This window comes from Cebidichthys violaceus, unplaced genomic scaffold (assembly GCF_023349555.1).
Source record: "Cebidichthys violaceus isolate CVI_PGR_0920_01 unplaced genomic scaffold, fCebVio1.0.p SCAF_10, whole genome shotgun sequence".
NCBI classification, from domain to species: domain Eukaryota; kingdom Metazoa; phylum Chordata; class Actinopteri; order Perciformes; family Stichaeidae; genus Cebidichthys; species Cebidichthys violaceus.
The window spans coordinates 9,687,951-9,701,273 of NW_027176263.1; the positions used below are offsets into that span (position 1 = coordinate 9,687,951).

Sequence of the window (13,323 nt, forward strand, 5' to 3'; positions counted from 1 at the left end):
AACTCCTTTATCAGATCATCATGGATCATATGTCAAGTCAACTGCAAACATTTTAAAACATTTAGTGTAGACTTGGAAGAAAAACTACTTAATGTGAACAAAAAAGGGACAACTGAAGACACAAGACAAAAGCTACTTCATACAGACAAAAATAACCCATTAGTAGACTACTACAAGAGAGATACTAGAAATGACTGCAGAAAACACAACTCAGAAAAATTCGCTCACAGGGACAACGTACAGCCACGGTAGGGTAAACTGTAGTGAGACCTGGAAAAAGATCTCAGACTTCTGGGGTCTACGGGAGTTAGAGTTTACAGTGCAGTCTGTGGCCATATGGACAATTGTTTTGCTTCTGTACTCCAGCATTAAGTGAGTATAGGGCTGAGCGTTAATTAAAAGGCATTTACATTCAAATTGGGTTAACAGCACTGAAGGAGTTATTTGCTGCACTGTACAAAATTGGAGGTACTATGTATGAAAGGGCTGTGATTCCTACACTCTTAACCAATGTAGATATGAACACCATTCACCATCAGCCCTTAACTCTCATTGTTACTTCAAATCTAGTGTGCTGGTGCTCTAAGCCAAAAACAAAGAAAAATGTGTTTACGACCAAATACTTGGACTGCACTGTAGTTGGATTAAGGCCAAGACAGATCACAGGGGTATATGTTACTCTTACTTTGAGTAAGGGTGAACCGTTGATATTCCACCGCCGAGTGCTGGGTTTCTTGAGTCGAGACTGTAAAATGTGTGGGACAACAGTATGAGACATGGAGGGATAGAAGATTGGGAAGCGCCTGCCCTGCTCCAACTCTGACAAGAGTTTTTCCACTGACCATAAAATGTAGATTCACCACTGATCAAGCAAAAAATCTCACTCTTCTTCTTCTACTGTATGAAGGCATGTGCTGTATCAGCACAAGCCCTTCGACCAGCAAAATCAGTTCAACCTAAAATTCCAGCCAAACTTGAAACTGTCACCTACCTGATGTATCGGTTTGTCAGTGCTGTTAGTCTGAGAAAATGACCGAATCACAACACAAGAATGTGACTGGGATTTTGGGGTGATGACAGCAAAGCATCAACAAATACATCTGGGAGAGTTATATCCTCATAACTCCTCAGCAGCTGATATAATCTAGTGTGAGACATTCCCAGTCACATTCATGCTCAGGTAAGCTTCTCATGAACAGGCAACATGCATGTTGCCCAACATGCATAATAAAGGAAAAAGGGACGAAGAAGGCACAGCACTCTTTCACTGAGGAGACAACCTGGAAGAGCTCTCTGCTAGTCGGGGTGGGAGCTTTACACGTAAAGCCATGTTAAAGATTTCACATGTGGGGGATTGTTGAAGAGGACTGCGAATGTAGTGGTGCAGCCACCATGTTGATAAGGCCATGAGCTCACAGTGTCACACTCAGAATGGTGTGATTAGGGGGGGGGGGGGCAGGCTGAGACACACTCATGCACGCACACTACAGCCACACACACGTGCATTTCACACACACCTCCTCTTCTATAATCACTCATTCAAGAGATGCATCTTTCCTCTTACAAACACACACACACTTGCATACAGCAGGTGCAGGTCTCAGCGCAGTACCTGGGGGGGTACAGTGGAGAGGGAGGGGCACTGAGAGATGGTTTTGGCTACCTGCAGAGCCTCTATCCTCAGGGCAGCAAGCACCAGCTCCTCCTGGGCCGCACACATGGGGGGGGGGGGGGGGTGATGGATTTCGGGGGTAAGGAAGAGGGTTTGCGGCCCAAGGATGAGAGAACAAAGGGAAAACATATAAAAACTTGAGTTCAGCGCACACACTTGCTGCTGCTACATTTCACACACCATCGATCTATTCTACACAGTAAGCTAAAAACTGCAACTGAGGCATAGGAGGTGAAAAATGGGGAAATGAAAAGACAGGATGTAGTTAGGTGGCAGCGAGAATAATGTGGAAAAACACACACAAACACATATAAGGGTCAGAAATGGGCCACCAGATGTAAGGTTCATCAAGAGGGGTCACGTCTGGTCTGTCAACACACCTGTAGTTTTTGGGCGAATGCGGTGGGGTTGGTCTCAGCCAGGTCAGGCTCCAGGTACTGCAGGAGGTCGTCACACTCAGACAGCCTGTCTAACAGAGGCATGGCCGGGACTGGAGCAGGGGCCTCCACAGGGCCCTGGTAAGGGGACTACAGGGGCACCGGGAGGAGTAGGTAGGAGGGCAGGGGTCAGCATGGCAAAGCAAAGCGCTGAGTGTTTGAGTGGCAGTATCGGGAGCTGTGTCACTGGGTTCAAGCTGGGAAGCTAGTGTGGCGGACTGGCTATGTGTCATCAGTGACAAAGCTTTAATGAGAATCACCATGACTGATGGCGCTCATGTTAGAGGGCCAAGTCACGGCCTTCTAATAAAGCATGTGCAGTGTGGCACTCTCCCCCCTCGTGACGAAACAATGACATGGTGTAAGTTCTACAAAATCAAAGCTCACAAATTCTCCTCATGTGATGGTGACAAGACCCAGCAATGACAACGTATGTGATAACTGCTCAATGAGTTTGAATATTTACACAAGCGCTCGGCTCACCTGCTCATCCCTCTCCACGCTCTGTGTTCGGCTGAGTGCCTCGCTCTCTCTCTTCCTGCCCTTGTCCCCAGCGGAGCCCTCGGGACCGGGCCGGGAGCTCAGCACCGGTGTCTTCATACCCGCTGTTATCTGGGCCTCCATCTCCTCGAAACTCCTGCTCAGTGTGAGAGACAGAGAGGAGAAAGGTAAGGAGAGAGAGGGAAAAGACATGTAATTTACTGTATATGATGGATGAGAGTGTTAATGAAAACGTTGCTGGAGCAGCTGAACTGCATGCGTTATGCAATCCAAATCATTCTGGTTCACAATTAGCAAAGTGTATACTGTACCAGCAAAGCACTGACAATTGCATTGTAAGACTTTCTACATTACACAGTGAACATACAATGTAATCAAATACTACACAATAAATACACAGAAATAAACATGCAGTAGAGCAGTGTGTTGTACCCTGTGCAGGGGGAGCTGGGCTCAGATCCATGTGCACACGTATTCTTGGTAAAGCTGTCAGACACTGAGTCCAACTTCAAGTACAAAGACGGCTTCTTCACAGACAGTGGCTACAAGACACACAAGAGAAAAAAAACATAAGCTTTCTGAATTCTAATTTTAAATCACGTATATAAAACGAGCCAGTGTTAATAAAGAAAGCAGCAAACATTCGATCAAATACTCACAGGCGAAGCAGAGCCAAGCTTCTCCATGTACTCAATTTCATAGTCTTGCACTGACACAGAAAGACAAAAGAAAGTTTTAGTGGCAGAGAAAGAAATGGAGGGACATTTCAGCCAGTGTTGAGCTCGGTAGTGATGAGGTCAGAGGCTGAAGCAGGACTGTCTGTTGATTATTTCATCTCTGACCCAGATGGGTTGAGCCACACAGCCCCTGGGAAAAGGAGGCTCTTCTGTAGGTCAGAGTGCAGTAGAGAACAGGCGTATTTCACTGCCACAACAAAAATCAATAACATTGCTGGATAAATGAAGAGTAAAGGGGATGGTTGCTGTGCATGACAGTTTATCCAAACATAAGCTTTGAATGTCCTTTGAGCGCTGCCTGTGCTTTGATCTCTGTCAGCACTTATTTGGACACAGGTGGCCCGGGGCACAAAGAGGAATCAAAGAGAGTCAGACAGCTGAGCCTCACCTGGAGTCTGGTGAGGAAGACTGTTCTCATTAACAAAGGAAGTGAGGTCACATGGCTGAGGGAAGTCTTGCTGGTCAGAGTTCAAATCTGCATCCATGTCGTGCAGGGCGGCCCACTTGTGACTGGTGGAGGAGGCCAGCTTCTCCTCGTCTGTGGCGTGGTCGTCCTGTGGGCGGAGGGAGGGAGTTTCATCTGTGGGCGTAGGATCCTGCAACACAATAAGGTGCCAGTGACAGAGTTGGAGGGAAGAGGGCGAAATACAGGCAGACAACAGCGAGAGACTCAAGTGTACAGAGAGATGTACAGGTATGAAGCATTAGGTACGCACCTCGGATGGGTCAGACAATGGGGATTTCTTTGGCGACCTTTTCACTCTGAAAGTATTACTGAGAAAAAGGAAAAACCATCAATCGTCAAGATCCATAGTCACTCAGCGCCTTCAGTACGCAACTTTATTAGATCCGTCAGTCACTGTCTAACACCAAGTATTGTGTACTCGCGTCATATCTCAAATGTGTGTATTGTCGCAAATACTGAAATGTAAACCTGGTTGGGTACATCTGCTTTTTCCTAAAATGAAAACATAATTTGCATTGCGTTACAGTACCACTTACTGTAGTCTTTGTGTGGGTGTAATGAACAGAACAGTGAAATGTTCGTGACGAGGGTTGAATCTAGTTAGTAATTGCACAGTCAGTGGTGGTAGTACTTGAATGTTATGTTATGAATAGTTTACTTTTCACACAGATAGACTAATAACACAGATCCTAGAGAGGAATGTGTTTGGTAATATAACAGGTTAGTTAGGACATTGTTGCATAATCTATCACTGTAGATTAACTGTTAGTGCCTTTTACTTTTGTTAATTTAGTTTTCAATTTATAGATCCCAAAAAACAGATTCTCAAAGGGTTTGTAAAGGAGTGGAAGTCCTTGTATAGCAATTTACAACAGAATGCACTATCCTAATTCAAACTATAAATTTACTTATGAACATATCTAATACATCTGAGCAGAAAATGTCTGCACCTTGTCACTAAAAAACGTTTTTGGCCCAGTATTTTATAGTTAAAGTTATTAACAGAATTAATTAGTAATTAATATAAATGGGACAATAATCCCCCTCCCCGACCCATTTTTTCTATATCTAGAAAAAATATTTTATAGTTTTAGCTTTTTCAACAATAGCCAAAAATGAACACAAGAGGGAGCACAAGCACCTTCTTTGTTACAGACTTGCAGACTGGACACAGTGACATGACAGTTAACACATATCTATAAAAAAGAAAGATATTTTGTCAGCTTCAGGAGGAAAAATGTATTGGGACATTTTACTATGAAACAGAGTTTGTTCCAATATTAACTTTGGAGAAAGTGCTGATAGAAAACTATCAGAATCTGTTCTAAATATTGTAAAGACACAACAAATCACAATGTGTAAAGTTTGTCATTTACACATTGTGTAAGTGACAAAGTTTTGTCACAAAGTTTGTGTAAAGTTTGTCATTCAGCACTGTTGCGCTGACCTCTATCCGAAGGATTTAAGCCTTTTACGCTGCTGACCACACCCAACCATAATGTAATACTGCACTTAAGTACTCTCTGCTGTAAGGTACTAATTGGCTGAATGAGTATAATTTTGTTTGAGTAGTAACACTTTGATGATGTTTAAATGCTCATTGAACATGTAAACACTTATATAAGCAATTATTGAGATAATATACCAAGTATGGCTAATCTAATTGTACTATGACATTTTTCAATTGCCATTTCATAGGCAAGATTGTACTGTAAATAATATAAAGTTACAAGAAAAATATGAAAACAGGTATGTTCTGTTAAAATAAGCAGGATCGGAAAAAAAAAAATCGAAAAAGTCTACATGGAATCATTTGATAGTAGGCACAAAGGATTGTGATGTTTCTGTTAATAGGAAGAGGGACAACAGGGCAACATGCTGCTATAAAAGGAGCCACATGGAAGTAAGAGTCAGAGGGATGGATGGTTGTGTTGTCCCTGTACTTACAACAGACAACAAAGAGAAGACACACCCCTGGACTTCCTGTGACATATGAGAATACACAGACACAGGTGACAGAGAGACAGACAGAGGACACTGGCATAATAGACAAGAGGATCACATACAAACAGACTAACCTCACAAACAGAGACGCTTACGTTTCTTCACATAAATACAATGTTCTGTAAGTGAGTATGGACTCTCCCGTGAATGTGCGGGCCCTGTGGTAATAGACTGTGAACTTACGATTTGATAGGAGTTTTCTTCTTCTTGCCAGGTTTGTTCTGATTTTGGTCCTCCAGTTCCCCAATGTTGTCGTTGTCAAATTCATTGTCATATTCATTGGATGACAGTTCGAAGGGGGCAGAGGCCTTAGGAGGGGAGTTGGCCATCTTATTGGAGGATTTGAAAGGGTCCTCTGAGTCATCAAAGTTATTTGTGTCAAAGGAATAAGACGGTCGGGACAGTTTGGGGGAGTTGGTGATGCCTTTCTTAGAAGTGAATGGATTGAAGTTGGGATCATCCCACTTGTCAGGTTCCACCTTGTAAGAGACTGCAGTAGCAAGGATTTCCTCCTCGTTGCCATTGTGGGTTGCTGGGGGATGGTTGTCCAGCTGCTCCGTCTGCACTTGAGGGGCCTTCTTCAGCCCCAGCTTTGGTTTCCTCAGAGGCATCTTTGCACCGGGCTTCTTGCCCACTTTCTTGGGTGGGGGAGAGGCCTGGTGTGATGCCTCACTGCCCTCCTCAGAGTAGTCAAACTCCAGCCTTACTGACTGACGCTTGGGGATGATGGGTTGCTCTTCAGGGTTGGTGATTGGCTCTCGAAGAAGAGCTGGGGGACCCGGCTCTACAGAAGAGACAGAGGGACTCTCTGGAGGGGTAGCAATGGGGGCACACACGGGGCTTTTACGACCCAGAACAGGGGAATTGGCAATTTTACTACCTCCAGTCTTGAAAGGATCGATGCTCTCAAAATTATCTGGATCCCATTTGTAGGAGGTATTAGGGGGGATGGGGGATTCGTCTCTGCCTGTTGGACTACTCGCAAGAGGGGTCTCCTCCTGGCACAAGGGTAAGGCAGGGATGACAAGGCTCTCCTCTTGGCTGGTGTGGTTGGTCTCCTCCGGCAGGGGAGGAGGAGTCTCCACTCGGCTCTTTCTGGTTCTGCGGAGGGTTCCTCCAGGGCTGGGGGTTGCAGATCCCCCCTCTGCTTCCTCCTGAGGCTGTAGAGGGCTGGCAGTTCGAGGCTTTGCGCACTTCTTGCTCTCCGGGGTGCTACTGGATGAGGCTGACCTCGGACTCTCTGGGTTGGAGTTCTGTCTGAGAAGAGGCTTCTTCTTCACAGACCCAGGGTGGACTTTCTTGGGCCTGTGGAGTGTCCCTGGAGCACTCTCAGTGCCTACGCTGAAGGATTCAGAATGTGGACGGAAGCCTCCCACTGACGATCCGTCCAACAGACTAGCACTGTCTAGTTCTCCTCCCTGGAGGCTGAGTGAGCGGGTCAAATTGTGACTTGTTGAATCTCCAGCATACTCAATGTTGTATTGGCCACTGGCTGCAATGGGCTTGTCCTCATCAAAAATAATGGACGGGGAACGACATGTGGCATCAGCGGAAGACAATTCAGAGGCAGGATGACTGACTGATGTGTCTGCTACTGCAAAAGATGGAGAGACGTAACGTAAAGAGGTTTTAGCTGCTAAAAAAGGCATCAGATCAAACTGAAATAGAATTTAACTGGTTCGTGGGTGAGATGCAGGTGTGAACGTGACAGCCTGCATGGAGATAAAAGCTGCTGCTGGCTGCTGACATCCAATTATAGAGATGAATGTGCTATAAATAATTCAATAAGTGTCTCTCAGTTGGAGAGAAAGTAATGAAAATTAACCAGATAATTAACCAGATGAGAGAAAGAGACTGAGCCGATTGGTCAGCCTTTCCTAGATATCCCAAAAGCCCAAGATGCTTGTCTCAGCAAACAAAGCCAAATTAGAGATACTGCTTTATTCCACTAGATGGCGTAGCAAGACTTTCTTACACCTGTTTTTTTTTTTTTTTTTTTTTGATGACGGTGTAACACAGCATCATACGCACATCAGTGCATGATTTTCTTACCCTACCTTTGTCATCGGACGTTAGTTGCTGGGTTGGGGGATCTATGGGAGAAAGAGCCTTCACTGGGGTTGTGGCTTCAGGGGTCTCAAACGCTCCATCAGAGTCTGAACTCCTATAACAAAAGATGAGCATACATCAGACTGACATCACTTGAACTCTAGTGACTGGATCTGGATTACTGACGCCATGCGACGGTGAGCTAAACTTCTCTCCTTCAGACAGCGGACATCACGAAGGATACATCTTTCTCCCAAGAAAGCAGTTCCGATGCAGTTCTTTAGTGCTTCAGGTCAGCAGGTGCGATTTCCAGCAGTGTGTATGTGTTAAAACAAAAAAAGGCCTTCAGGCTAGTGTGTGTTTCAGTTTTCATTATCTTGTGGACTTTTATGGCCACAAATGAAAACACTGAATCTGCAGTGAGGTGACAGATAATGACACATCTGAGACACAGGATCACCTTACCTCAGCACACACATGCAACACCCACACTAACACAAGACCACCTCAAGATCTACATCACAGATATGAAATAGATAGGGAGAGACTGAGGGGAACACTGAGCCGAAACTGGAGAAATTACCAATTTCTGCATGACAATAGGCTGTAAATGAAAATTACAATGTTATCATCCTGCGCAAAAGGCATATTGATTGGTTTTCCTCAGCGACACACAAACACACACACACACAAAGCAAAGCTCACCAGATAAACCGGACTACTAAGGTCCTCAGCCCCCCGTCCTGTCTCACCTCTGTCTGACCGGTTCCGTGGCAGCACTGATCATGCTGTCATGACGTGAGCCCCAAGAGAGACTCCGGAGGAGCCCAAAAGCCGGATCGGAGCCCGGGCTGTCCCCGTCTCCTGCCCCTCCCAGCAGTGTGTCCCAGCCCCAGCGAGCCCACTGCAGTGGCGACAGAGCCTGCCACGTACTGACTGCCATGGCTGCTGGCGGGCTACACCTCTTCGTACCACGATGCTACTGTCGGACACACAGGTAGACACCCACAGCCTCTTCCTGAGATGAGGACTGAGACCACCAGATCCAACCTTCCCTCTGCCTTGTCTCTTTTACTCTACGGTCTAATACCTCTTTGTTTTCAATCTACAATCACAGTCCTTTCACGTTCCTCTTTGTCATCAGTAGCCACATCAGTCTGCCTCCACTCCTCCCCAGTAGTTAAAGATGCCTCCCAGTCTAAAGGAGACTGGCTGCAGAAGCCCACCGCCTACAAACTGTATATTCTGTCTCTCTCTCTCTCTCCCCCCTTTTCTCTCTCTCCCCCCTTCTCTCTCTCTCTCTCTCTCTCTCTCTCGCTCTCTCTCTCTCTCTCTCTCTCAGCCTCCCTCCCTCTACCCCTCTCCGTCTCCTGCTCCAGAATCATGTTGCTGTAACCACACGGAAGAAAAGGATGTTGCCCACCAGTCAAACCTGCTCTGATGAAACTTGCTCATTACATATACCACCAGTGCATTTGATACTCATATCCTTTGTGTGTTCTTTTTCTGCCTAAATTTAAATTTAAAATGAATTAAGCAAATGTAAAAACATTTTGGTCATTGCAAACACACACTCAGATTGTGCTCGACAAACCCAGGTCATTTTCACAGACACACAGAAACTGAAGAAACATATTTTGCAAACACTGTGTTGCTATGGTAACAGGAGGCTGCTCCCGCCATAAGTTCCACGTTGGCAGTAAAGATGGCGGCACACAGTCCAACACACACAAATGGGGATTGCCTAACTAGTGAGGTCCAGTGAAATGTTGCATGATATAGAAAGCAAATTAAGGCATGCTGCAGATTTTTGAGGCAAGAAGCTGCTTACACACACACACACACACACACACACACACACTGAAGAAACATATCTTTTGATAACTACTGATATCTTAAACAATGAAATGAGTCTTTTGCAATAAACAATATGAAAATGGCAATGGAAAAGGCAATGGGTAGAGGAAGCTGTCATCATTGTGGACCCCTATACCTCCTTAACAGTAACATACAAATACAAGAGCATAGACAGGAGAAGAGACAAGTTAAATGGCACCTCCATGTCCCTATGCTATATTGATCCAGCTAATCTATAGGGATTCAGCTCAGGGCATTGCTAGAGCAATTTAGCATTATATGGGGGTCCTTTGTCACACACATGCAGACATGGATCAAGTAAAAACCTGTAGTATGAAAGACATGGGGGGCCTGACACAGCCATCAATATGCCCCATGCAACCAAAATACAGAGCTGAGACATTACTGTTCATAGAGGAGGCTGGTAATCAAATTATTTTGCTGTCATTTGCAATACGTTCACTATCCCTGGGGTCACATCACAGCAGAGATGGAGGTTCGTCTAAGCCAACAATATGGCAAGAGTAACATATTCTGCTTGCGCTGCAATTTGCTCCACTGACATCTAAACAATACATCAGGCTACACAAGCTCCAATGTGGTATACAAATATATTTACTGTCTGTTTATTATAATTTCATATATTAGATCCCCCACTCAAAATCCTTAAAAAAAAAACGTCCAATTCTTTGGAGAGTGGAATGATGCAAAAATGAAACAGCAAATGGCAAAGTAAGGAGCCAGAGCTGTAATCTCTTTGAGGGCCCTGTGTGTCCCAGCAGGGTGAGAGATTGCCTGAAGTCTGCCTGGAGATCCATCTGGATCATAATGTCAGATGGTCTGACAGGAAGCTCCAAAGACAGGACCCACTTGCAAAGACCAAATAAGCTTACACCAAACAAATTCATCTATGAAGACTTTTGTTGTGTAACATTACAATTATCAGATAAAAGCTGCTCCTTTGAGGATGGATGGAAATAAAACTGAAGACAGTAGGATAATAAGGTAATTAGGGCTCATTTCATTGCTCCGTTCATGTCCTTGCAGAGGACATCTTTCATGTGACTGCAAACACTGTGTTGCTATGGTAACAGGAGGTTGCTCCCGCCATATGCTCCACGTTGGAAGTAAAGATGGCGGCACACAGTCCAACACACACACACACACACACACACACACACAATTGAGGATTACCTAACCAGTGAGGTCCAGCGAAGTGTTGCATGATATAGAAAACAAATTAAGGCATGCTGCATCAGCATTATTCTGTTCACAGCCCATACATTATTCTAATTTAATATTTGATATATATATATATATATATATATATATATATATATATATATTTATATATATATATATTTTTTTTTTTTTTTTTTTTTTTTTTTTATTCTTTTTAATTATCTGTTCCATGCAGAATGGTTCATATTGATTATCTGTATTCAAATTAAAAAAGTATATATATTCTCTATATAATTATACATTGAAATGAAAGCTGTAATTAAAGAAATTAATAGTGTAAATACAAATCAATCTGTGAATGTCTTCTGTGTTAATATAGTCATATTTTTAGCAGCTCTTATGCGACTCGGTTGCAGACAAAACATAATAAGGGGATAAGCAGTGTGTGGGTGATCAGTCGGGGTTTGGGGGCCAATAGAAACAAAGGGAGCAGCAGTTAATAGCAGCCTCTCACAGGCTGAGATGACTGCCTGGAGACAGAAGCTCTGCAGTGTGAGGCAGGGAGACGCTCCATATCTCTGCTTCCAGCAAAATCCCACTCAACCTGTCTAAAACAGATTTCACAGCGCTGGAGGGAGAGCCATCGCCAGCCCCTGGGGAGGGGAGGAACCTGGGCTATGCAGACATGTAAACCCATCACCACCTATATGCACATCGCCTAAAAAAGTTTGAAGATGTTGGCACTTATCTGCTCTTTGCAAAATATGCTAAATCTGAAGTCAGAATGTCAGAGTGATAAAGACTCAACTGTGATTTGATGAAAGCTGATGTAAAAATAATGGAGGCAGGCTGCTGGTCTCCAAGCAGCTGTGTGATTAGCCTCAATGGATTAGCTGCCGCATACCCCCTCCATCGTCTATCGGCTGACAAACTCCCCTAAACCCTGGACTCAACTATCGCTTTCCATTCAATCCTTTACCTTTAATTCCCTTGCTTTCCCTCACCTCCTGCTACATCACTACAATTCATCATCCCTTTGTTATCCTCTCCTCATTTAGTGATCCGTCTCTGCTGTTTAGGCACTTTCAATATCTAGTTGATTTTTTATCTGCTGCTGGCCTTTTGGGCGTTAAAGAATCAGGAGTGCCTGTCTGTGAGGCATGAAAATGGGCGATGTGGAAGTTTAATGTATATATGAAGATGTCACATGCGTTGCCTTGCCAAATGTCAGTGACAAAGCAATGATTAATGAATAAAATGTATAAGTTAAATTAGATTTGATCATAACATTTACATTTCCATATGCCATTAGTAGGTAAATATTTCACAGCATGTACTTTGATTGTATGTTAATAACCGTAAATGTCTTGTTTTGCTATGTTTTGTAAAAATAAGGAAGAGGGTAAAATTCTAAAATAATATAATATGGAGTTGTACTATGAGTCTCTCCTATATAGTACACAGTATACATGTGTCACACCTATGAGGTAGAAATAAAATGACCAACAGAGGGAGCTCCTGTGCTTTTATCCCTCTGATGAATGAGTGTCTGGATATAATGTATTACATCATAGGCAGCACTAAACACCCTGTGAAACACCACAACAACCTATTTTCATTTTACAAGAGCCTCTTCAGACGCAGATGTGATGTGGTGAGCAGGGAGAAACGTGTAGATGCTTTTTGTAGCACAAATCTGCTTTTGTTTTCCGCAAATGATTCACATGGAGAATCACTCTGTACCTTCGACTGATCATAAAAACAGAGCAGATGTCTCTCATCCAGACTGATCCAACTCTCATCTCTTGTATCCCTTCATCCAAGAAATCCACTCAGTCTCAAAACAAAGAAGCCACTGAGGAGAAAAAAAGAGTGTCAGACTAAGATTATCTCTCCGTGTAATACCTCATCTAGCCTAATCTGAGACTTTGACTAAAAGCAGATGGCACATTAAACAACAACAGGCCAGGTCTGAGAGTCAGAGCACTGGTGAGGAGGGGGTTAAAACATCTCTCCATTTTGAAGATGAGATCAGATGCCATACGTACATTCAGTCGTATACCAACCCACCATCAGTGCAGCCACCGACAAACTGGCCACTCATTTTAGATTCCCATGAACTCAGTAAAAGCCTTATTATTAATAGTTGGGATGATGTGGACAGTGCTTTAATTCAACGGTAAGAGCCTGAACTTTGCTGCTGATATTCTTGGAAAAACATTCAGTCCGCTGAGGTCTGAATTTAGTAGAGCTTTGAAATTTAAAAAATGTCTTATGTATTATGCTATAAATCATTAATTTCTACATTACAGACAACCCACACACACATGCAGTCACTCTATTTCCCTTATCCCTCCCCTGTTTCCCCTGATTCTTCCTCCCCTGTGCAGTAGTGTGTCTGAGATATAAATAAAACAC

The 13,323-nt window shown here is 43.8% G+C and overlaps 1 protein-coding gene across 11 annotated transcripts in view; it reads right to left on the bottom strand.

Annotated features, from left to right (window-relative positions):
* Positions 1-13,323, bottom strand: part of tacc2 (transforming, acidic coiled-coil containing protein 2) — a 38,396-nt gene that overhangs the window by 6,596 nt on the left and 18,477 nt on the right. For 2 of the 11 annotated variants that reach the window (XM_068724894.1, XM_068724885.1), the window contains 11 exons: positions 7,875-7,981; positions 6,001-7,411; positions 5,761-5,796; positions 4,064-4,121; positions 3,736-3,943; positions 3,270-3,319; positions 3,043-3,152; positions 2,593-2,746; positions 2,053-2,199; positions 1,613-1,705; positions 686-745 (listed from right to left, as the gene is read on the bottom strand). In XM_068724894.1, coding sequence (XP_068580995.1) covers positions 686-745; positions 1,613-1,705; positions 2,053-2,199; positions 2,593-2,746; positions 3,043-3,152; positions 3,270-3,319; positions 3,736-3,943; positions 4,064-4,121; positions 5,761-5,796; positions 6,001-7,411; positions 7,875-7,981 — 2,434 coding nt within the window. The remainder of the gene's footprint in view (positions 1-685; positions 746-1,612; positions 1,706-2,052; positions 2,200-2,592; positions 2,747-3,042; positions 3,153-3,269; positions 3,320-3,735; positions 3,944-4,063; positions 4,122-5,760; positions 5,797-6,000; positions 7,412-7,874; positions 7,982-13,323) is intronic. The other 9 variants (XM_068724886.1, XM_068724889.1, XM_068724892.1 and 6 more) reach the window with 9 other exon arrangements.